The sequence below is a fragment of the Macadamia integrifolia genome, unplaced genomic scaffold (genome assembly GCF_013358625.1).
Source record: "Macadamia integrifolia cultivar HAES 741 unplaced genomic scaffold, SCU_Mint_v3 scaffold1303, whole genome shotgun sequence".
NCBI classification, from domain to species: domain Eukaryota; kingdom Viridiplantae; phylum Streptophyta; class Magnoliopsida; order Proteales; family Proteaceae; genus Macadamia; species Macadamia integrifolia.
Window position 1 is genome coordinate 155,814 of NW_024868152.1, and position 25,425 is coordinate 181,238.

The following is a 25,425-nucleotide window of genomic DNA, read 5'->3' on the forward strand; positions in this document are numbered from 1 at the left end:
TATGCTGGTTTACTGCTGGTCGCTTCTTGATATCGTTGGGAAGAAGATGACTTGGTGCTAATGTTTTGAATGCTATCACAGTTCTTTTCTTTCCTAGAATACTCCCTCTTTACTCTTTATCCTTGTTCCTATCGTTATTTCATCTAGTGTCAGGATTACCCTTATTTCTTTTATTGGTATTTCCTATGATGCCCATTCCTTCTTGACTACCTTATCGACCCGTTAAGGTTATATTTTATTACCAAATATCCAGCCTACTTTGCAACCTTATGTTTTTTTTTCAGAATTATCATCATTCTTTAATACTTGACTATTGTACACTTGGGTGGGCTCATAGCGACCCAAAATTGGGGTTTTTGAGTCCATGGTTGCATCACCTGTACATGTATTTATGGCATTTGCAGCCAGTAATAGGATAGCATAAGGATTGAATTACAGGTAAGTTTATCCTGAAGAGATAAGAAAAAAATAGCTAGAGACGGGGCCCCTAATTCAATATAAGACACTTATAAAGAAAGAGAAAAAGCTAAGCTGGATTACTAACATCAGTTCTAGTAAATTTCTCAAGACATGGTTCAAATGGGTAATTAACTAAGCAGCCATGATTGAGTTGACGGGTGAGAGCAGCTCCCCCCCCCTTTCCCCATGACTTGACCTGCTATGCAAACTCCACCCCCTCTGGCGGCTCACCCCGCTGGCATCCTTAAACCCCTCCCCCCTATCCTTACCTCCCTTGCCCCCTTCCCCCCATCCGAACCTCCAGCAAACCTCCACCTTCCTTCACCTTCCATCTCTCCCCCCTCCCTGGACCCAGCCCCTCCCTCGCCTTCCCTTACCCCCTGGACAAGCCATGGGTCTCTGTTGTTAGCCCTTCCCCTCCCTCCTCCCGGAATGGCCTTTCTTTGGGTTTTATCCCTCCCTCCATAGTCGACGGAAAAAAAGTTGGTCACTGTCCCACGGGTCTTCTTGACGCTGACATAGATAAATGGAAACTTTGTATCCTCGGACATTTTATGGGTAGCAGGCCCCCGTACAACATCGTCAAGGCTTCCCTCTCCAAACAGTGGCGCCTCTCGGGACATTTGGATACCTTTTTGCTCAACAATGGGATTTTCATCTTTAAATTCTCTTTGGATACCGACATGCTTTTCGCTCTTGAAGGTGGCCCCAGGCGGGTAGGGAACAAGCCGATCTTTCTCACAAAATGGGATCAGTTCTCAAATATAAGCAAAGTAAACTTCAAATCTGCCCCCATCTGGGTATCGCTACCAAACCTCCCTCTCTATTATTGGGGTGAAAAGGGTCTAAGTTTGGTCGGCTTTGTGATCGGAAAACTGTTGTTCCCAGACTATCGTACTAAAGTGATGGATCGCATTGGGTTTGCCCGAATATGCGCGGATATTTCTGCAGAAGTCACCCCTCCATCTGAGATAATCATAAACGAAGAAAATGGATTTTTATTCGCTCAATCGGTCCACTACGATTGGATTCTGCCTCACTGTGTCACATGCAAAGCATTTGGGCATCATTTAAAAGTTTGTGTGCCTCAAGTCGCCCCTTCGGTTCAGTTGGATCACCATGATTCTCAAACTTAGGAATTTCCCCTACCTGCTGAAACTATTAGCCGGAAAAAATCCCGCCATCGCCGCTGCCGAAGTAGAAGTCGTATGGCCCTTCTTGGCACCACAACTGACATGCTTGCTCTGATCAGAAAGCCCATCCTTGGACCAGTGGTCCTTCGCCATCAGACCAACGGCACCAACAGATTCTCCATTCTGGAAAATCTCGATGTCTCCGATGACAGCGTCAAGGACTCCTCCAGACTCTCTGAACCTGATAGTGACCAGTTGATCTTGGCCTCTTCTGAAAAGGCTTCCTCGGATTCTTTGTCGTCAAGCTCCTCTGACGAGGACTCTTCCTCTGACGAAGTTGAAACCCCCTCCTCGGACACCTCGCCCCTTAATCTTATACCCTCACACGCCACCTCCCCATCCCCTCCTTTACCTCTCAGTCCTAAATCTTCCTTTCTTCCTTTCCTTCCCTCTCTGGCCTAGCCTGCTGCCTCCTACCTAGCCCAGCCCGCTACCTCCTTAAGCCCTGAGCCTTTTGTGAACTTATCTCCTGGCCACTCTTTCCCACCTCAAAACTTAGCCCAGCCCACCACTATGGACCAAAATACCCTAAGCTCTCCCTTACCGCCTATGGGCCTAACTTAGGACCTTTACCACCGGCCTCCTTTAAACCAGATCCATCCAACCTCAAATCACCACCTACCTGACCCGACTAGACCTCCACCTCTACCTAACGGCCTGTTCCGCAACCCTTCCCTCCTTCTGGCTTCCCGAGCTGCTCTCGCCCTCGTTCTCTCTACCACCGCGAATTTGCATACCCCTTGCCGCAATCTCTCCCAGTTCGCGAGCTCCTCTCGCCCTGGACTCTGTTGATGCCCCTGAAGAAATGCGAGCTCCTCTCGCCGTCGATCAAGTCTCTCCAACTCCCTTATACTTGGACTCCATGTTGAAGGATCCCCTCCTTACGGTCGTTGCTCCGCCCACCACCATTGACCTGCACCCTCCTGCTGAGATGGCCAAGTCCTGCAATGTCATCTCCTTTGCTTTCTCGGAAAGCTCCACAACTCTTGACTTGGACAGCCCCACGGTGCCTCCGCTGTGCCCAGCCACCACCATGCCCAGTCTACAACCACAGCATCGATGCCTGACAATCTGCCTCATTCTGCATCCAACTAGCTCTAATAAGTGATCGTGTCAACAGCATTGATGCCTGCCAGCCTTTCCATCGACTCCTTCCCTCAAGGCGTTGCCCCATCTGCCATTGGTGTTGAACCCAAAAAGAAGCTTCTGCCCAGAAGCACTCACACAACGCAATTTTCCAAGCTCAGCACTCGGTCGTCCTCTGCAGGCCGCCCTACTGTGTCAGCCTCAACCCAGCCACCTCTAACAAAAGAGTACCATCATCGAAAAGGTAAATCCTCCTTTGGCCAATAGCAGCCTAGCCCGAGCTCTCTAGAGCCCTTGCCCCCGACCCCCAATTCTTCATCATGTCCCCTTGGTTAATCTGGAATATCTGAGGCCTAAACTCCTTAGCAAAGCATGCTTCCATCCGATCCAAAATCAAATCGTCCGGCTCCCCCCTTTGCTGTTTACTTGAGACTAAAGTCCTTGAGGAAAATGCCACTCGCATTGTCTCCTTGATAGCTCCATCCTGGTCCTTCCTTGCCAATTATTCTTTTTGCCCCAACGGTCGGATTTGGATATTATGGAACCCCCTCCTTCTCCGTATCACCTCCATTGCCTCCTCTGCGCAATATATTCATCTATCCATTTCTGACCTGGCTGGAACGAATTTTTGTTTTCTCACTATCATCTATGCTCTCAACCATGCCCAGGAAAGACTCCCTTTGGGACGCCCTTCTCTCTATTTCCTCATCCATGAACTTCAATCCATGGGGAATTGTGAGTGACTTTAATGTTGTCAGGGCTGCTACTGAGAAGCAGGGAGGTAGCCCCATTGATCCTGCTTTTGTCGAGGCTTTCAACAATTGCCTTGAAGACATTAGCATGAATGACCTTAGATGGTTGGGTTCAAACCTCACTTGGCAGAACCGTAGAAGTGGGGCTGATAGGGTGGCCTGTAAGCTCGATAGGGCCCTTGTAAATGAGGAGTGGCTCTCTTCCTTCCCCACTTCCTTTGCTACTTTTGATGCCCCTACCATCTCGGATCACTATCCTATTTCTCTCCATGCCTACTCCACCTCTTCCTTTGGTCCAAAACCATTCAAATTTTTTGACATGTCGACCCTCCACCTTGATTACTCCACTCTTGTCCAGGATGTTTGGAATCTTCCAGTTCATGCTTTCTCCTCCCCCCTTATTGTCTTCTCTAGGAAGCTTAAGAATGTTAAAGCTGCTCTCAGGAGCTGGAACTCTAGATGTTTTAGCAACATCTCTGATAGAGTCTCTGTTTGCAGGGAGAAGCTTGAAACCATCCAAGCTAGTCTCCTAACGGATCTTCATAATATTGCCTTAGCAGAGGAAGAGAAATCTACCTTCCTGGAGCTCTCTTAGCTTCTATCCCAAGAAGAGAGTTTTCTCAAGCAAAAATCCCGCGTAAAATGGCTTGAGCTTGGAGATTCAAACTCTGCTTTCTTTCACCGCTCCATTAAAGGGCGCATCAATGCAAACTCCATCCCCCTCCTCCTTGCTCGAGATGGCTCTACCCTTCTCAATCCCTCTGACATTAAAAATGAAGCCTCCTCCTTCTTCACTGACCTTTTCAACCCCTCCCCTGTCCCTCCTCCCACCCCTCTCCCTCCTTCCCTAATCAATAAATTCGTTCCTGATCATCTCCTCCCCTCTCTCCAAGCCATCCCCTTTGATGATGAGATCACCACTGCTGTCCTCTCCCACAAAGCAAATAAGGCTCCAGGTCCGACGGTTTTAGCATGGGTTTCTTCTCCTCTTGCTGGGATATCATAAAGTTGGATCTCATCAAAGCAATCAAAAGTTTCTTCTTTGATCCCAGTCAGATCAATGGAGTAAACCACACCTTCCTCTGCCTTATTCCCAAATCTGAGGGAGCCTCTTCCATGCAGGAGTTCAGACCCATCTCCCTTTGCAACCTAATCTACAAATTCATTGCCAAAATTCTGGCAAACTGCATTCAAATGGTCATCGACTCCCTGGTCAGTTTGAACCAATTTGCTTTCATCTCTGGCAGGAGTATTGCTAACAATATCATTCTCTGCCACGAGATTGTCCGGGGATTCGAGAGGAAATCTCATGGCTCGGCGGCCCTTCTGAAGATTGATCTTCACAAGGCCTTTGACTCTATCCACTGGGATTTCATCACAACTGTCTTGCTCTAAATGTCCTTTCCCCTAAATTTTTTCCGTTGGATTCTTGCTTGCATCTCTACCCCCCCGATTCTTCATCCGGTGAATGGCAGTCCAGCGGGTTACTTCCAGTCCTCTGCTGGTATTCGCCAAGGATGCCCCCTATCCCCTTTTCTCTTCTGCCTGGCGCTTGAGGTCCTCTTCAGATCGATCCAATCCTCTACTGACCTCCATCTCATCTCTCTTATCCCTAAATGTAAGGCTCTTTCCCTCACTCATCTTGCCTTTGCGGATGACTTGATGATCTTCTCTAAAGCCGATCATACTTCCATTTCTCCCATCATACAATCCCTTCGTCTTTTTGAGCATCTCTCGGGTCTTAGGATCAATCCTGTTAAATATCGCATCTTTGCCTCTGGAATCTCCAAAGCTGCCTTTGCCCGCCTTCTTGAGACTACGGGTTTTTCCCTTGGCTCCATTCCAGTAAAGTATCTTGGTCTCCCTCTCATTCCCGCTAGGCTCTTTGGCCATCATTGCACTTCAATCCTGGACCTTCTGCGAAAAAGGCTTTAGTTATAGAAGAGCAAACTCCTATCCTATGCGGGAAGGCTCGAACTTGCAGATCTGTGCTGCAGTCAATGTACCTCTATTGGTCTGGAATCTTTGTTCTTCCCTCCTCCACAGTCAAAGCAAGTGAATCCCTTATTTGCTCTTTTCTTTGGAAAGGCTCATAAGCCTCAAAGTTCCTCCACCCTATCAGTTTGGAAAAATGTTTGCCTTCCCAAATCTGAAGGAGGCCTGGGCCTCAGAAGCATAAAAGACAAATTCCGTGGGTATCCTTAAACTCATTTGGAGAATTGTGACTAAACACAATAGCATCTGGATATCCTGGGTCTACTCCTACTTTATTGGCAGAGGGACTTCCACCCTTCTCTGGCTTGACCCTTGGCTCCTGCCTCGTGCAATCCTTTAGCCCTAGGACCATCTACTCCACTGGGATAGACCGTTTTTCCACTGTTTCTTCCATCATCCTGAATTATGCTTGGGCCCCCCTCTCTCCCCCTCCTCTGGCTAACATCTAGTCTAGCCTCCCTCCTTTCCCCCTGGTCACAGAGGTAGAGAGGACACTATCATTTGGAATCCATCACCCACCAAAGTCTTTAGCTCTTCATTTGCATGAAATTTTGTGAGATCAACTGCCTCCTTAGTCCCTTGGAGGAAACTGGTTTGGTTCAAGGGTCATATCCCCCACCACAGCTTCACTGCCTGGTAGGCTCTCTCAAATTGCCTCCCCACCCAGTCCTTCCTTAACTATAGACACATCCAAGTCCCTCCTGCCTATTTTTTTTTGTTGGAATGGAATTGAAGATATAAATCATTTTTTCTTTGCTTGTCCCTTCTCCTCCATCATTTGGAAAAAAGTTCTTGGTCGTTGTTGGCCCTCTAGTAGGAGATCCCTTCCCTTCAGCAGAGAGTGGATACCGGTTGATATGACATTTCAGGGGCCCTCCATTTGTGATATTGCTGGAAAACTCGCGTTCTGTGCTACCATCAACCACCTTTGGATGGAGAGAAATCTTCGAAGATGGACTTCCAAATCTCGCTCCTATGATCAGATTTGGAACGCCATCTACTTTGATGTGTCTACAAAGCTTGCATACCTGCCTCATCGTCCGTAATGCAGGAGTAGATTACAAGTGACTAACTTCGCAGTTTATAACCCTAAACAATACAAATAGGAGTAAGAAACAAAGAAATAATACCATCAAATAAATCCCCAAGGATACAATACCCATATAGGAGCAAAACCAGCCCAATACCTAACCCGCTAGGAGAGAGAGACCTGTTATAGAGCTGGAGAGAGAGAGGTGCGGTCAGGGCTGTAGGAGTCCGATTGAGTTGCACTCTTGGGCGTAGATAGTCCCTAGGGAGAGTACAAAAACCCCCAAAGTTGAGAGGATTCTGACTGCTGGTTGTGAAGTTACAAGCTTTCTTGATTTTCTGACCTAGGAGAGAAAACTGAGAAGAACCTTCAAGAATAGCAGCTGAATGCTTCTAACAGTGATTAGGTAAGGATTGTGGGACCCTTATGAGGCTTGGAATACCCTGATTGAAGACCTGGCTGAACAGAGTACAGAAGAGAGAAAGAGAGGAGATCGATCTCTCTTCTATTCCCACTAGGATTGCTGATCGGTTCTGATTTCTAGAGACTTTTATCAGAATCTGAATTATATCTCTTGAATGTTACAACAAATAAAATAAAAAAAGAAGAATAAAATAGATGGGGGGTTTAGAAGGGTGAAAGAGAATAAATGAAGTGGCTATCTCAGCCTGGGCTTCTCACCCACAGCTATCTCAGCTGCTCTAAGCATTTAGTTGCAAACTTTCTTTCATAAATGCAAAATTTCTTTCATTCAAAATTTGTTCAATAATGGTACATATGCCTCTCTATTTATAGAGGGGAAGTTTACAATCATAATAATACTAGGAGCTAGTTTCCCAGTAGGACTAAACACTCCTACTACAATTAGGAGCTAGTTTCCCAATAGGACTAGACACTTCTATTACAACTAGGAATTCAAAATAGGACTAGGACTTGACTTTATGACTCCAACATAGAGTAGGACTAACTAACTAATAGTCCATATAGGACTTTACAACCAACTAATGGCCTAATGGGCCTTTATTGAATTAAATAACAACTAATTAAATTAATGAATAAAATATCGTTTTCCTACCTTCTACTCATATTTTAGGCCTATTAAAGTGACCAATTTCAAAGAAAACCCATGGGATCAAAGGCCCAACACATACATAACACAATCCAAGGCTTAATTGCAATAAAATAAGCCCAAGTGACTTATCTACATCAGTCCGGTTTTTGATTCCCCAAGGAATAGGCTCATTGTTGTCTCCTGGGGTCTCCCCCCCTTTCCTGTCTCCATGTGAGGCCCTCTCTTGTATATTCTTCTTGATGGAGACATCAAGGTGTACAGACGCAAGAAGAAGAAGAAATAGTCATCTTTGTGGCTAGAAGAATAGAAGGAAGTAGAAGAAAGAAGAAGGAAGAAGGAAGGAAGAACGGAGGAACCAAGATTTTGTGGGCCCCATTTGATTTGTTGTTTTAGTAGGTTTATTTCCCAGTATCTTATTTATTTAGGTCATTGGGTTAAGTAGGAAACAAAATAACACTCCTATTTGTTTTTTTTTAGGAAACTTCTTTATTTCTGAGATTATGTTCCTAGATTAGCCTTTTCTTTTTTTTTAGTAACTATCCTATTATTTATGTAAGGCCATTGGCCACAATGAAAAAAATTAATGAATGAAGAAAAACCATTCGTCTCTCTCTCTCACAATTCTCCCTCTCTCTTTTCTCACTCTCGTCCTCTCTCTTTCTCGGCTCTCTCTCTTTTCTCGACTTTTATCTCTCTCTTTTTCTGTTTCTGTTCCCTTTGTTGCTGCTGCACTATTGCAGCCATTGTTCACAGTAACTGGAGATCACCTCCATCGAATAGACCCCACCCGGGTTGCTGTTGAGTTCATCAACAAGTTGGGCTGCTGCTGAGCACTACATCATCAAGCTGGACCTTCTTCCTCGTCAAATAAGGTGGACTGCACCTCTGTTTTGGAGGACTTCGGCTTCTCCATTTCTCCTCAAATCGGGACAGCAAGAAGGTAAATAAAACCCCTCTGTTTCACATCCATTGACTGCCTATTATCCCCATTATCTCCCCCACTGAAACCTGAAATTAATCTCTGTTTTTCAAGCCATCTATTTTCTGTTATCCTAAAAAAAAAAAAAAAAATCCCTGCTGTTTTACCTTATTAGTTGACTGATTTTAGAGAACTGCGCGGGTTACTTATTATGTTTAGTGTCTTAATTGATTTGTGCTAAACCTAACACATATTTATCGCCATGTTCCCTTCCCCATACCCCCATTTGACGCTTGGGTAGTTTAAGTGTTTTTTCATGCTTAGATTATTATTGACTGATGCTGCCCTGTTAATTAGTCTATTATCTTGCATGTTAAATCTGTACTTTGCTGAGCAACTTTGAACCAACCCAATTCAAGACCTATTGAGTATTCCTTACTCTAGTGGATTGACCCCTTGTGGGAAACCTAGTTGTCTAGGCACCCACCCTACATCATCTTGTTATCAGAGCATGGTTTTGTCTAGGTTTAGGGTAATTAGGTACTGCTGCCCCTTGTTCACATGTCTTACCTTTTGTGGTCTAGTCTCCGTCACCATCTGTCTATAGTCGAGTCTGAGCTAAGAGAGCGATACCATAGATTAGAGGACACCCTTTTCTTTCTTAAGTTGGCGGGACCAAATAGCATTGGATGCTATTCCCTCCAAAAGCACATACTTGAGAGGGAAATTTTTGACCTCAAGATTGAAAGGGCTAACTACTTGTCTCAATTGGAGATCTTGAGTAGACCTTGAGTCTTTGGTGGCAACCGTACCTTGGTTGCCCATTTCCTTATGTTTACTAGTAGTGGTAGAGCATACCAAGATATGTCTGACCCCCCTAGCACCTCCACCCAATCTGAGCAAATGGCTGAATTTATGAAAGCCGTTCAAGCCATACAGGAGACACAAGCTATCCATCTCCAAGCCCTTACCGATAAGTTGGCTGCCCTCGAGACAAGCGCCCAAAACCCTGATGGACGGCAAGGCCATAACACATCTGGCATTGAACCTAGGGACAGAGGCCCTAACCCTGAGGAAGTAAACGAGAATAACCAGACTAATGGTTATGACTAGATAGGGGATAAATTCCAAGGCCCGGGGCCTGGTAGGGATCGGGGTAGGGGTCGAGGCCCACCGCCAAGACGCCAAACCCAAACGGAGATGATGAGGGTTATGAGCATCTTGATAGGGGCTTTGATGTCAGACGGATGACTAAGGTAGATGCCCCTACCTATAATGGTCAGATTGATGCTAGGATCCTTCTGGATTGGATCAAGCAAATGGATATGTACTTTGATTTCTACGATATGCCAGAGGAAGTCCGCTACTGATTTGCTAATTTCAAGCTTATTGGAGCTACCCAAGACTTCTGGACAGACCTAGAGTACCAGAAGGACCACCTAGGACTTGAGCCAATCACCACTTGGGTAGAAATACAATAGCGGCTCAAGAGGGAATTTTTTCCTATCACTTAAAGGCTCCAGTTGTTGAATGAAATGAATACCCTGAAGCAAGGAAAGTTGACTGTGACTGAATACATGAGCAAGTTCAATGAATTGAAAATTAGAAGCCATATTCGGGAGGACGTTGAGCAGACATTATCCAGATTCCTTACCGGGCTCAACTCCGAAATTCAGTCTCGTATGGCACCCCACCTGGTGCGAGACGTTCCACAGGCGTTCAGGATATCTCTTGAGATAGAATCCTCCATGAGAACTTATTCTCAGAGGAAGAGCTTCCAAGTTGGGGAGTCCCAATTTAGAAAACCACCCCAAGGCTCAACTGGATTCCCAAAAATCCCTGCTGCACCACAGCGTCAATTTGACAACAAGGGTAAAGGAATTTTGGGTGAAACACCCAAGAGTAGTGGGCAACAACAGTGCTTCAAGTGTTGCGGGTTTGGTCACTTCTCCAGAGAGTGTCCCAATAGAAATCTTTATGTGGGAGAGTAGACCCCTGAAGAAGGTGACCAAGAGGGTTTTCAGGACCATGAGTATAAGGACCATAGACCAGATGAGACCATATCTGATGAGGACACCGAGGAGGCCGGTGACCTCATGCTCGGCATCGTGCGATGCATGGTCTCACAACCTAGGAGTAGCGATGATTGGCGGCGAACTAATATTTTCATCACTTACACATGTCATCAGGGCAAGAACTGCTGCGTCGCCATAGATAGCGGGAGTTACATGAATGTGGTCGCCAAGAGTACTGTCGCTCGAATGGGCCTCAAACCTGAACCCCACCCCAAGCCTTACAAGGTCGCCTGGGTTGATCAGTCCACCATTCCCGTTAATCTGAGGTGTTTAGTTCCCTTACACTTTGCAGGATATGAGGATCGAGTATGGTGTGATGTCCTAGAGATGGATGTTGCCTACATCATCCTAGGTAGACCCTGGTTATATGACCGGGATGTCACCAATTACGGGAAGTCTAACACCTATGTCTTTGAGTTCAAAGGGAAGAAGATCAGATTGATCCCTAGTGCCCTCTAGGAAGTTAAGGTTCTAGAACATAAGGGAAGTACATCCAAACACACACCCACGAAAACACTCAACATTTTAAATCAACAACAATTTGAAGGAGAGTGTCACGAGTCGGGGGTGATTTATGCTCTAGTTGCCATACAGAGTAATACCGATAGGTCACGCTTATTCACTGAGGCTCCTAGAGAAGTGTAACCCTTGTTGAGAAAATTCGAGAGGTTATTCCCTGAGGAACTACCTAATGAGTTACCGCCTATGCGTGACATCTAGCACGCTATTGACTTAGTTCCAGAATCCTCTCTACCAAACTTACCCCATTACCGAATGAATCTCAAAGAACACGCCGAACTCAAACGGAAAGTGGATGAACTGTTGTAGAAGGGATTCATTAGGGAGAGCCTTAGCCCGTGTGCTGTACCTGCCTTGCTCACGCCAAAGAAAGATGGCACCTGACGTATGTGTGTTGATAGTAGGGCCATCAATAAAATCACCATCAAGTATAGATTCCCTATCCCTAGGCTTGATGATATGCTGGATATGATGGCTAACTCTTTGATCTTTTCGAAGATTGATCTCAAGAGCGGGTACCACCAGATTAGAGTTAGGCCTGGAGATGAGTGGAAGACAGCCTTCAAGACGAAGGATGGCCTCTTTGAGTGGTTAGTCATGCCTTTTGGCTTGTCAAATGCACCTAGCATCTTCATGAGGATAATGAATCAAGTGCTTCAACCATTCATTGGCAAGTTCCTAGTGGTTTACTTTGATGACATCTTCATCTATAGTAAGACCCCGTCTTCCCGCTTGGATCACTTACAGAAGGTTTTTCATGTGCTCTTACAAGAGAAACTCTATGTCAACCTCAAGAAGTGCACCTTCATGAGTGATCAAGTCATCTTCCTAGGATTTGTTGTGTCAACTCAGGGAGTATCTGCTGACCCTGAGAAAGTGAGAGCGATTGTAGAGTGGCCTGAGCCAACTAATGTCTATGAGGTAAGAAACTTTCATGGCTTAGCCACTTTCTACAGGAGGTTCATCTCCCGGTTTAGTTCCATTATGTCTCCTATCACCGATTGCATGAAAAAGGACTTTCAATGGACTAAGAGTGCTATGAAGGCCTTTAATGAGATTAAAAAGCTTATGACTGAAGCTCCAGTCCTGCGCCTCCCAGATTTCTCTAAGGTCTTTGAAGTGAATTGCGATGCATCTGGTATTGGGATAGGTGGTGTCTTAGGACAAGAGGGCCACCCTGTTACCTATTTTAGTGAGAAGCTTAATGAAGCTAGGCAGCGTTATTCCACGTACGACAAGGAATTCTATGCAGTTGTCCAATCACTGTGCTATTGGCGACATTACCTTTTACCGCAAGAGTTCGTGCTATTCTCTGACCACCAGGCTCTGAGATACCTGAGTGCCCAAAAGAAACTTAAACTAGAGGTATGCCAAGTGGGTTGAGTTTCTCCAAGAGTACACTTTTGTGCTCAAGCACAGACCTGGTGTCAAGAATACTGCGTAGATGCACTGAACTGGGTGAACATATTCCTCAGTCGCGCCAATGCTAGGAGTCAGGCTAGTGTGCTACTCCAGGCAATGAGTGTAAAGGTTGTAGGGTTCGAGCGAGTCAAGGACTAATACCCCACCTGTCCTGATTTCAATGAGCCATTCACGTCCTTAAGTGAAGGCAACCCGGTCAACCGCTCAGACTACCTACTTAGGGAGGGCTTCCTTTTGAAAGGAAGCAAGTTGTGCATTCTCAGGACTTCACTCCGAGATTTCTTGATCTGGGAATTGCATGCTGGGGGAGTCGCTGGCCATTTCGGTCGAGATAGGACCATCACCCACGTTGAGGACCAATTCTTTTGGTCAGGGCTGAAGAAGTATGTTGCTAGAGTTGTGAGTCAGTGTAGGACGTGCCAGACTTCCAAACAACAAAAACAAAACATGGGATTGTACACTCCCCTACCCGTTCCCCATTCCCCTTGGCAGGACCTTAGCATGGACTTCGTGCTTGGTCTACCAAGAACTTCGAGAGGCCATGATTCTGTTATGTGGTTGTGGACCGCTTCTCGAAGATGGCCCATTTCATCCCATGCTCTAAGACCTCCGATGCATCCATAGTAGCTAGAATTTTCTTTAATAAGGTTGTCAAGTACCATGGGTTGCCCCTCACCATAGTGTCAAATAGGGATGTTAAGTTCACCAGTCATTTTTGGAGGACCCTATGGCGGATGATGGGCACGAAGCTCCGTTTCTCCTCTTTCCACCCTCAGACCGATGGTCAGACCGAGGTTGTCAATAGGAGCTTCGGGAATTTATTGCGTTGCCTTATAGGAGAACACCTTACCAGTTGGGATCGAGTTCTTAGCCAGGCTGAGTTTGCATATAATAGTTCTAAGAACTGTAACACTGGTCTGTCCCCCTTTGAGATCTGTTCAGGATACCAGTCCCGGGCACCCATAGACCTTATCCCAGTAGTGTCTAGTTCTAGGACCTCCCAGTCAGCCGAATCTTTTGCTCAGTATATACATGATTTGCATGCAGGCATAAGAAAACATATAGCACTGAGCAATGAGTAATACAAATCGAAGGCAAATGTGCTCAGAAGGCTACAAGAATTTCAAGAGGGCGATATGGTGATGGTAAGAATCAAGCCGCAACGTTTTGTTAGGGGAAAAGCGAGTAAGCTACATGCTCGTAGCACAGGTCCGTTTAAGGTACTCAAGAGGATAGGTGCCAATGCGTATGTCCTTGATCTGCCAGCTAGTATGGAGATCAGTAATATTTTCAATGTTGAAGACCTAGTCTCATACCATGGTACCTCTACCTTTACCCCTTTCTATCCTGATGACCTTGAGGACTTCCCCTTCACTATTGATGAGACTTCTAAGCCAAGCCAACCACTTCCCCCCATCTCATTACCACCTGTGCCTAAGGTCACGAGAAGAACTGAAGAAGTGGAAATCCTTGATGAGAGGATTGTGTCCACACACACTGGAGGTTCTAGAGAGTTCTTGGTCAAGTGGTGTGGACGTCCGGAAATTGACAACACCTGGATTACATTGCAAGAAATCCAACAACTCAACCCAGACCTGCTTGAATATTACATGAGCTCTAATTCACCGGAGGTGAATTCTTCCAAGCCGGGGAGAGTTGATGGAGACATCAAGGTGTACAGACGCAAGAAGAAGAAGAAATAACCATCTTTGTGGCTAGAAGAATAGAAGGAAGTAGAAGAAAGAAGAAGGAAGAAGGGAGGAATCGACTAGCCTTACCCAATGCTGGTTGATTCCCTCTCTCTTTCCTATCACCCAAGATTTTGTGGGCCCCATTTGATTTGTTGTTTTAGTAGGTTTATTTCCCAGTATCTTATTTATTTAGGTCATTGAGTTAAGTAGGAAACTAAATAATACTCCTATTTGTTTTTTTTAGGAAACTTCTTTATTTTTGAGATGTTGTTTCTAGATTAGCCTTTTCCTTTTTTTAGTAATTGTCCTATTATTTATGTAAGGCTATTGGCCACAATGAAAAAAATTAATGAATGAAGAAAAACCATCGTCTCTCTCTCTCTCTCTCTCTCTCTCTCTTTTCTCACTCTCGTCCTCTCTCTTTCTCGGCTCTCTCTTTTCTTGACTTTCATCTCTCTCTTTTGCTGTTTTTGTTCTCTCTGCTGCTGCTGTACTATTTCAGCCATTGTTCACAGTAACTGGAGATCACCTCCATCGAATAGACCCCACCCGGGTTGCTGCTGAGTTCCTCATCAAGTTGGGCTGCTGCTGAGCACTACATCATCAAGCTAGACCTTCTTCCTCGTCAAATAAGGTGGACTGCACCTCTGTTTTGGGGGACTTCGGCTTCTCCATTTCTCCTCAAATCGGGACAACAAGAAGGTAAATAAAACCCCCTGTTCCACATCCATTGACTGCTTATTATCCCCATTATCTCCCCCATTGAAACCTGAAATTAATCTCTGTTTTTCAAGCCATCTATTTTCTGTTATCCTAAAAAAAAAAAAAATCCCTGCTATTTTACCTTATTAGTTGACTGATTTTAGAGAACTGCGCGGGTTGCTTATTATGCTTAGTGTCTTGATTGATTTTGCTAAACCTAACACATATTTGCCGCCATGTTCCCTTCCCCATACCCCCATTTGACGCTTGGGTAGTTTAAGTGTTTTTTCATGCTTAGATTTTTATTGACTGATGCTGCCTGTTAATTAGTCTATTATCTTGCATGTTAAATCTGTACTTTGCTGAACAACTTTGAACCAACCCAATTGAATATTTATTGAGTATTCCTTACTCTAGTGGATTGACCCCTTGTAGGAAACCTAGTTGTCTTGGCACCCACCCTACATCATTCCTCATTTTAATTTAATTTAGTTAATTCATCAAAAAAAAAATAAAAATCAGGCCTATTCCATCTAAAGACAAAATAAAATTATAAAGAAGAAATAAAGTAAAGAACAACTTCCTTGACTCCAACTTTATCCCATCAATTGGCTAGCTTTAAGTGCCATTATAGAGTAAGAAACTGAAGTGTTTCAACCGATCTGGAGTTTATAGTCTAGCCGATTGGCCCATTCTCTTGGTCCAATTCTGACTTAAGTAACCGCCTAAGGCCTACTGGTCTTCCACTCTTCCTCCTGTTCGTCTAATCTGCATCACTATTTAATGTAAGGCTAGTTTACTCTAGGTGAACAAACAACAACAACAAAGCTTAGCCTTATCCCAACTAAATGAGGTCGGCTACATGGATCTGCAGGCATTTGAAAAAAAAAAAAGACTTTGGGGTATCCTACTCGTGAATAATCGGAAACTCAGATCCTAGCCCTCCAGACAACCCTTTTGCATGTTCTTTTTAATTAACTCGTCGATGGTCATTTTTGGCCTGCCCCTAGCTCTTTTAGCTCCATACATCTGCATCTGGTCACTCTTCCGTACTGGGGCATCCAAGAGCCTCCTTTGGACATGACTAAACCATCTTACTCAAGATTCTCTGAGCTTATCTTGAATGGGGGCAACTCCCAAATCCAATATAACTTGGCTATTTCTTATTCTATCTCTCAAATTTTTGTCGCACGTCCATATCAACATCCTCATCTCGGCCACACTCAACTTATTTATGTTACGCTTCTTGACTGCTCAACATTCTGCACCATACATCATAACTGGTCTTATGGCAGTCCTGTAGAATTTTCCCTCGAGCTTTAGAGGAATACGTCGATCGTATAACACTCCAGAAGCCCCTCTCCATTTCATCCATCTAGCTTTAATCCAGTGGGAAACATCATCATCAATCTCACCTTCATTGTTTAACGTAGAGCCCAGATATTTGAAACAATCACTTTGCGGGATCTCTCTCCCCTCAATTTTCACTTCCTCGCTATCAATTCTCGATCGACTGAAGTTACATCTCATATATTCCGTCTTCGTTCTACTTATCTTGAGACCTCTCGTTTCCAAAGTATATCTCCATAGTTCCAACTTATCATTAATCTTTGGCACCGTTTCACTGACCAGAACAATATCATCTGTAGAAAGCATACACCATGAGACCTCTCCTTGAATATTCCTGGTTAAATTATCCATGACAAGTGTAAATAGGTAGGGGCTTAAAGCGGATCCTTGATGTAACCCGATATTAATTGGGAACTCAACACCTTGGCCTCCCATAGATCTCACACTAGTCACCACATCTCCATACATGTCTTTAATTATATCCACGTAATTACTTGACACTTCTTTTTCCTCTAAAACTTGCCATATTAAATCTCTGGGAACTCTGTCATAGACCTTTTCATGGTCGATAAAGACCATACGGAGATCCCTCTTGTAAGTTTTGGCTTTTTCCATAAGTCTCCCAAGAAGGTAGATCGCTTCCGTAGTGGATCTCCCAGGCATGAAACTGATTTGTTCCCTGAGATATTAGTTTCTCTTCTTAAGCGAACTTTTATTACCTTCTCCCTTAGTTTCATCGTATGACTCATAAGTTTTATGTCTCTGTAGTTGTTGCAGCTTTGGATATCGCCTTTATTCTTGTAAATTGGGACAATAATGCTTCTCCCCCACTCATCAGGCATCTTTTTCGAGTTCATAATTTTGTTAAACAACTTGGTTAACCAAACCACTCCATGTGCTCCTAAACTCTTCCACACTTCAATAAGGACCTCATCCGGACCTGGTGTCTTCCCTACTTTCATCTTCCTTAGGGCTTCTTTAACCTCAATTACTCCTATCTTGTGTACATACCTATGATTCTTGTTGTGGAGCAAGCTACTCGAACCACTCCTATTGGTGTTGTCTCCATTAAGCAAGTTACAAAAATACTCATCCCATCTCCTCTTTATGGCTTCATCCTTCACAAGCCCTCTGCCATCCTCATTCTTAGTACATCGAACCTGTTCAAGATCCCTGCTCTTCCTTTCTCGAATTTTAGCTATCTTATAGATATCCATTTCCCCTTCCTTGGTATTTAAATTGTTGTAGAAATCATCATTTTTTCTTGCCCTTGTTTTTCCTAAAATATTTCTTGCTTCGTTCCTGGCGGCCTTATATCTCTCTTTATCTTTAACTTCCCCAGTCCTTTGCCAAATTTTAAAATTATCTTTTTTATTCTTGATGGCAGCCTGGACCTCAACATCCCACCACTAAGTCTCTCTAGGGGCTAAATTAGTACCCCTAGCCACCCCTAAAACCTCCTTAGCAAGTTTCTTAATGCAATCTGTCATTTCATTCCACATCGTGTTTGCATCCCCTTCACAATCCCACTTTCCATGCTTCACCACATTATCTTTAAAGAACCCCACTGACTATCCTTTCAATCTCCACCACCTGACCTTAGGGCACACTTGGTTCCTTGTTTTCTTCTTCGGTAAACGGAAGCACATGTCTAGGATCAACAATCTATGTGAGAGGCTAAACTCTTCCCAGGTATGACCTTACAATCCTTACACATCCATCTGTCAGGCCTTCTAGTGAGAAAGAAGTCTATTTGACTGGAATGCTGTCCACTTTTGTAAGTAATTAAGTGTTCTTCCCTTTTAGCGAAAAGGGTGTTAGCGATGGATAGATCATAGGCGGTTGCGAAGTCCAAAACTGAGGTTCCCCCCTCATTCCTCTTCCCAACTCTATAGCCTCCGTGCACCTCTACATAACCTCTCCTATCCTTCCCAATGTGTCTGTTCAGGTCGCCTCCCATAATAATCTTTTCATCCGGTCTAAAACTATGTATCAATTCATCCATGTGTTCCCAAAATTGTAGCTTGCAGCTCTCATCCAATCCTGCTTGTGGAGCATAAGTGCTAATAATGTTGACCACTTCTTTATCTAACACTAGCTTTGAGGATATGATCCTGTCCCCCACTCTTTTAAGATTTACCACGTCGTTCTTAAAGTCTTTATCCACCACTATGCCAACTCCACCTCTTCTACTTTGGTCTCCCAAATGCCAAAGTTTAAAGTTGTCCAACTTCTTAGCTTTCTTCCCTTTCCATCTAGTATCTTGGATACATGTAATGTTAATCCTTCTCCTCCTCATAACATCTATTAATTCCAAATTCTTGCCCGTCAGAGATCCAATGTTCCAGGAAGCACATCGAATCCTCCTTATATTATTAACATTCTTAACATGCTCTTGAATTTGTTGCAAAGTAGATCGATACCGTGTGTCGTTTGCGTGGGATGCCTTGACAACGTGGAAAACAGACATAGGTATAAAATGTAATAAAAAAATACGTGGATCCATGCTAAGGGTGGATTGGCTGGATATAACATGGTGCTGGCTGCCTACCTGACATAGTTGTCATGGCGTCGCCAAGGCGGCGATTTGGCGTCCTGGCGGAAAAAGAAGTTCATGGCAGTACTACGATTTACATGACTCACAAATGACAGTCGCCATTGGCTGATAGGCATCGCCATGGCACTGTCATGGAAGCCAAGTCATGCCTGATTCACTAGACGGTCGATTTTTTGTAAAATACAGGGTGATTTTGATAGGGCTATGTTGATTTTTGATGAATTGATGTTGCTTAATGTTGGTTTTATATGTTATAGGGTATATATTGTAGGCTTGTAGCATGCTAAATAACTTTAAAAAATAGGGGAAATGAAAAAGTAGCATACTAAATAACTTTAGAAAATAGGGAAAATAAAAAATGAAACATGGGTGATTTGACCGCCATGGCAACGCCATAACAGGCGATTCATCGCCAAATCGATTAGCCACCCTTCCACCGTCTTGGATTGATTTGACGCCGTGACAACTATGCTACCTGACGCACCAAAAATATAGGTATATAAATATAGTAAGAAATAAAAGGAAGATGTATCCTAATACAAAAGAATAAAAGGTCTCAACATAAAAGAGCGAAGTACATATCACAAACCTGAAGTCTATCTGAGCTGCATCAAATGAATTACAATCTTAAACTCCGCTGGAGTTAGCAGTAAACAAATTTTTTTTTTTTCGATAAAGAATAGCTAAACAAAGTTGTGAATTAGAAACAAAGGAAAGCAATGATGCAATCAATTAGGGTCAACGATAATCAAATGTCTAGACAGTATTGAAAGAAGAACCCTGCAAGCAGTAAGTCAGGAGCTGACAGGTAGTAGTATAAAGAAATTGCGCAGTTAAATTCAATTAGGGTCACCAAAAGTGAGATAGCTAAACAGTGATAAACCATGTAAAAAAAATACCAGGATATACACCGATAAGAGTGATTAGGGTCAATACTCAGAGTCAGCAATAAACAGATATCTAATAAAACTAAGCATATAATATCTAAGCATATAACTAAGCAATGTACATCAGAAGAACATGCCAACAGAACCAACCTAAATAGAGAACATATATTAAGGAGGTAACAGGGAGAAATGTGAGGAGTATCCCTTACTACTCTTAAACCAATGTAGGCAGTGGAGGTTCCACACTCCCAGGTACTCCAAGGTGCTCAAAACCGATCGAAACCAACCAATTTAGTTAAGCACAGTTCGTATCAGGGTGGGGGAGGGTTTCCAGCAGCGATATATAGTTGAGCACAGATTGAATCAGCGTTTGGGGGGGGGGGTTGCAGAAGCAAGGTAGACGTAGGTCGCAGGCTGGTGTAGGTCCTGTTAAGGGTTCGAGCTTGTGAGTGGAGAGAGGGGTTGCGGAACTGGGGGGAGGTCAGTATAGTGAAAATTCTGCAGATAGGACAGTGAGAGTTGAGAGAGAGAGAGAGAGAGAGTTGTTGGTAGTAATCGAGATGGTGGGAAGATGGTGGTTGGGTTTCAGTGTAGCTAGGTTGAAGGGGGATTTCGGCAAGCAGAGGTGGAGATCAAGGGAAGAGGTGGGGTTTCAGGGTAGCTAGATCGAGATGGAGGAGCAACAGTGCCAGGTTGGTTATGGCGAGCAGAGAAGGAGATCGGAGGTCAAGATTGTAGGTCGAGGAATCAAAGTCTTGGGGGAAATCGAGAGTGGGAGGGCAGGGGACAACAGGTGATTGACAGAGCATAAAGATAAAGGAGATTGCTGGGAGTGTTTGGGGCAATATGACGAGAGGAGAGTGGGAGTCGATTGGGGTTTCAGGTCTCTATCTCAGGTAAGGGTTTATCAGGTCAGCGGCAAGGCGAGCAGGCAAGGGGATGCAGAGGAATCAGAGGTTAGAGAGGGGTAGAGATTTGTGGGCTTGGGTACGATAGAAGAGGCGAGAGGGAAACGGCAGAGAGTGGGTTGACAGTATACCTACCTGTGCCCTAGTAACCGCTGCCTGCGTTGATGGCAGGGGATGGGGTTGGTCGCCGGTGATCAGCAGAGAGTCGTTGAGTTAGCAGAGAGCCGTTGAAAAAAAAGAAAAATCTGGTTGAAATGTGCTCTTTACCGAAATCTTGTTGGGTTCACTCTAGGTAAACAAACCCCAATATCAAATACCTCACAACCAAAACACAAGCTGATCACAGAACTGTGATAAAACAACTTCAGAAAATTCTGCAGAACCAGGGCTGCACTGAGTATGAACTTTGATCTTCCACAGGAGGGCTCCAATGGACCAGCGACCCAGGTTGGGGGGGGGGCTTTAATTCAGATCAACAAACCCCCAAAAACATGGCCAACAGTGGACTGCTACAGTTTCTATAACACAGCAGCAGATCAGGTCTCAGAAACTGGCTTTCTGGGCAGATGAGAGAAACCCTGCGGCTTTCAATTGGCTGCTCAGCAAGGGCTGAGAAGCTGCTCGAAGGTCACCCTTAGGGAGCTTAATAATCCAACAAAGGGCGTAGGAAATAGACTTACCAGTAGGGAGTTCTGGCCAGGGTCAACAAAAACCCAGCTGTACTTGGGGATTGTAGGCAGCAAGGAAGGATCATCTGGATAATGTAAGATCAAATCATAAGTGATCCAATCCCAGGTAGGATCTTTAGTAAATTCAATAAAAATCAGATTCAGAGACATATAGGATGAACATAGCAGAAAATAGAGAATGAAGGGAAGAATGGGGGAAGGGGAATGGCTATCTCAGCCTGGGTCTCTCATCCTCAGCTATCTTGGCTGATGGTCATCTTTAGAATAATTTTGCAGACAACAAAAATAAACTTTCATTCAATCAAATTCGTGTACAATGAATGCTGTAGCCCCTTATAAACTTATATAGAAGACTCAAAAATAGACTCAAACACTAAAAAGGAAAGGCCTAACCCAATCTTTATCTAATTGAGAAACCTAAAACTGACTAGGAAACTGGAATAACAAAGAAAATATATTCAAACAAGGAAACGTACTTAGCTTAGGACTTGAGCTATTTGTCCACCAAATAAAAACATAATTGGACTTATAACAGGACTCGTAGAAGACACTTAAGACTCCAACATGGAGGTGGACTCAAACAAAACAACCAAAACATATCAAGACTAGGAGTTTAGGACTTTAACTAAACTAATAAAAGTAAATCTCGTTTTTCTACTTTCTACCCATATTTTAGGCCCATTAAAGTGGCCTATTACCATGGTTCAAAATCTCGTCGAGATCTCGGTAATTTTGGGATTTTTTTTTGGCGGAGACGAGATGTCCTACGAATTACTAAAAGGACTCATCTCGGTTGTTATTTCGGTATCTTGTCCGAAATTTCGGTATCGTTTCAGCAAGATACCGAAATGACACCAACCTAATCCTATAAATACATCATTTCGTTTGGGGGAGTCGAAATTTCAACTCCAACTCGTCTGTTTTGGTGAAATTTCGGATCCTCTTTGCATTTGAACACAAAATCACTCTATTGCCCACTAATTAGCCACATCATCACTTCTATTGCCTTGAAGATCACTCCAACTTGAAGATTTACACAATTCAAGCTTTGGAAAGGTAAGTCACTTTTCCCTAAACCTTTTTTTTTTTTTTTGAAATAGTAACATAAATACATGTTGGATAGGGCTAGATTTTTTATATGTTTCACATTTTGACCTGACGGAGTTGATATATATATTTTTTGGTTCATATATATATATTTTATTTTTCTGGTTTAAAAATGCATTTTCCATAAATAAATTGTATCTTTTTATGGTAAATATAGCTTTGAAGGAACTCAATTATATACATGTTACTCATCATTGGTTGATCTACGACTCTATCAGAGCGATTTTTTTTTTCAGCCGGTAAATATTTATTTAAAATTTTGAAAAATAGATTAATAATTAAAAAAATTTTAAAAATAGGTAAAAATAGTTAACAATTATTATGATTAGTATTGTATAACTAATATGTTTGGGACGTGGGATATTGCCATATGGGACTTTGAGATTTAAGAGTAAGACGCTCAGTGGATAACTTCAGTTGGGACTTCAGAGTTGGAGAGTTGCATATTATATTACTCTACTACTCTAAATATTAGGTAATTAATGTTGAGGAATGTTTTGATCATGGCTTGGATGCATTATTTAATTGTTTTACTATCATATTGTATCTTGTTCTAGCAATAAAGCAGGTAAAATCTCCAAAACAAGGGTGCAACTCTAAAACACTGTCACGTTCTAATATTTTTGCAAATTGAAGTTCTAAGTATGTTTATTAACCTTAAAACAAGTTAGCCACCAAGTTTCAGGTTATGGCTGTTTGACCACCGAAACAGTCAACCGAGTAAAAAAAAAAAAAAAAAAAAAAAAAAGCCGAGGTTTTGATATTTCGTTGTTTCTGGAACCACCGAAACAAGACGAGATTTCGAACTTTGCTTATTACAAAGAAAACCCATGGGATCAAAAACCCAACACATACATAACCCAACCCAAGACTTATTTCCAATAAAATAAACCCTTTAAGGGACTTATCTGCATCATTGGACAGCCGTCTTGGGCTGGATCGATGGCATCTTCGAGGGCTTCTAGAAGTCCAAAACTAAAAGGAAATATGCACTAATAAAGGATGTATCCTATGCCGCCCGATGGCCTGCTGATGTGGCCAGCATAGGGCCAAAAACTGGGGATCAACTAGGCTCGAATCAGCCCAAGGCTGGCTGGTCTTGCTTGCCGGTCTTCTTCTTCCTCCTGCGATAATGAAGACCATGATGGGGATCTACATCCATATTACTTTGAGAATTACCTTGCTCTAGGCCTAACTTGGCGCCCCTGTTTGTTTTAAACCTATTTATATTGATGTCTTTTGTATGACTATTCCTGCAGTATGGAGACACGTCTAATTTGGTAGGGCACAAAGGATCAGAGGAAATTAATGGTTTCCTACTTGAGATATTGTGTGTGTACGGGTTGCGAGTCATGAAGTCTCATGGTCTTTACTTAAAGAACATCTAGGAGTTGGTTTTTGGCATGATTAGAATTACTCAACCAAACAACTTAGCATCCCATCCTAATAACACATTTATCTTTCCCTGGGTGATCACTAGCTAAACTTTATGTTTCTTTTTGATAAGTTGTTGCAGTAGTACCCTTTTTTTTTTATTTCCTTTCTGCTCCTAAAAATGCATTATATGATACGATGTTCTGATTGAATTTAACCACATTCCACTTGGTAGTTCCAACTTCCGATGCAGGCTCATAATTTCCTTATGAAAATGGAAGGTTATGATTTGATGGCTTATCAATGTACCAAGTCTTATCCCAAGTAAATGGGGTTGGCTACACAAATCCTCTTCAGAAAAGAGAGCTGTTGAAGCTGCATAGGTTATTTGTATTGTGCCTACTATCATTAACCAATAAATCCACTTTAAATGAATCAAAACCTGCTCTTAAACCGCACTATGTGATGTCATTTGTTGTCATTCACTTGTCCCTATAAATACTCCATTTTTTACCCACCACCACTCCTTGGTGCAATATTTGTTCTTCGTTGCACATGATGAATCAATCAGAATAGGCTATTTTTTTATGTTTATATATAGGAGTATAATTAGAATGATTTCTAGGCTACGATAAGCTTGGGCTTTGCTCTACAAAAGATAGGCACTCATGCTCATTCATTTACATTCAAGCCTGTCTTTGCTTCCCTGGCTCTAATTATGACTCTTTTTGGTTTTTTGGGTTATGAGTGTAGGAATGATCACAGACGGTAGGGGTTTTAAACATTAAAATTTTTCGAATGATACAGTTAAATGAATGGTAAAAAAAAAAAAAAAAAAAAAAAAAAAAAAAAAACGGACTGTATGAGTTTTAAACATGTAGATTTCAAACAAACGGGACTAAAAAAACGGTAGTATACACATAAATTAAAGAATTATTATATGGATATCTGCTTCTAGTGTTCAAAACAACTACAATATCTGACATTAATGACTATACATCCCATGTCTCATTCTAAGTTTTAAGACATATCATTGAATATCATCCAACACCAATTCTAAATTCATACACCACACATGCCCGAAGTCTTATTGAGCAATGTGACTAGATTATGGTGTTGTTCATTGTTGTCAACATAGTCAGCACAGTCTCGAAGTGATATATGTTCAGTTAGAGTTAGGAGTCATCATTTTAAAAATATTTTTCAGCAAATACGTCAGTTTATAGCTCAATTTTGAGGTTTGTGAATTGGATTTGAGTTAAAGGTAATATCATGAGAAATATAGTCCATTGCGTTAGCTTCAAGTTGGTGAAAGACTCAAGTCGATCAAAGTTCGGGAGAGAGATATATGGTCAATTAAGTAGACATTATGTTAAAAGATCAAGTCTTAAAAAACGCCACAAAAAGGGAACGCATTTTAAACGTGTTTAGAAGGGGAATGCTTGAAGTTTGCTATTTATTTAAGTATCTTTGAGAAACATATGGTAAAATGTGTTTTAAACGGTAAAAAACGGAAACGCATTTCAAACGGAGTTGTAAATGCGTTTTTGCTAATAGTGGGCATGATCATTGTTAGTTAAAACGGGAACGGCAAAAAAATAGAAACGTACGGTACGGGTTTTAAACAGATAAAAATGA

At 42.8% G+C, this 25,425-nt stretch overlaps 1 protein-coding gene and 1 pseudogene across 1 annotated transcript; both read left to right on the forward strand.

The window, feature by feature from the left end:
* The first annotated feature begins 3,398 nt into the window (after positions 1-3,398).
* Positions 3,399-4,085, forward strand: LOC122063367. The gene has a single exon (XM_042627083.1). The coding sequence runs from the start codon at positions 3,399-3,401 to the stop codon at positions 4,083-4,085; it is 687 nt and encodes a 228-aa protein (XP_042483017.1).
* A 1,405-nt stretch (positions 4,086-5,490) lies between these two features.
* Positions 5,491-25,425, forward strand: part of LOC122063368 — a 28,019-nt pseudogene continuing 8,084 nt past the window's right edge.

Excerpts from the sequence above, each read along its gene's own strand:
- LOC122063367 (XM_042627083.1), top strand. The coding sequence starts at position 3,399 with ATGCCCAGGAAAGACTCCCTTTGGGACGCCCTTCTCTCTATTTCCTCA.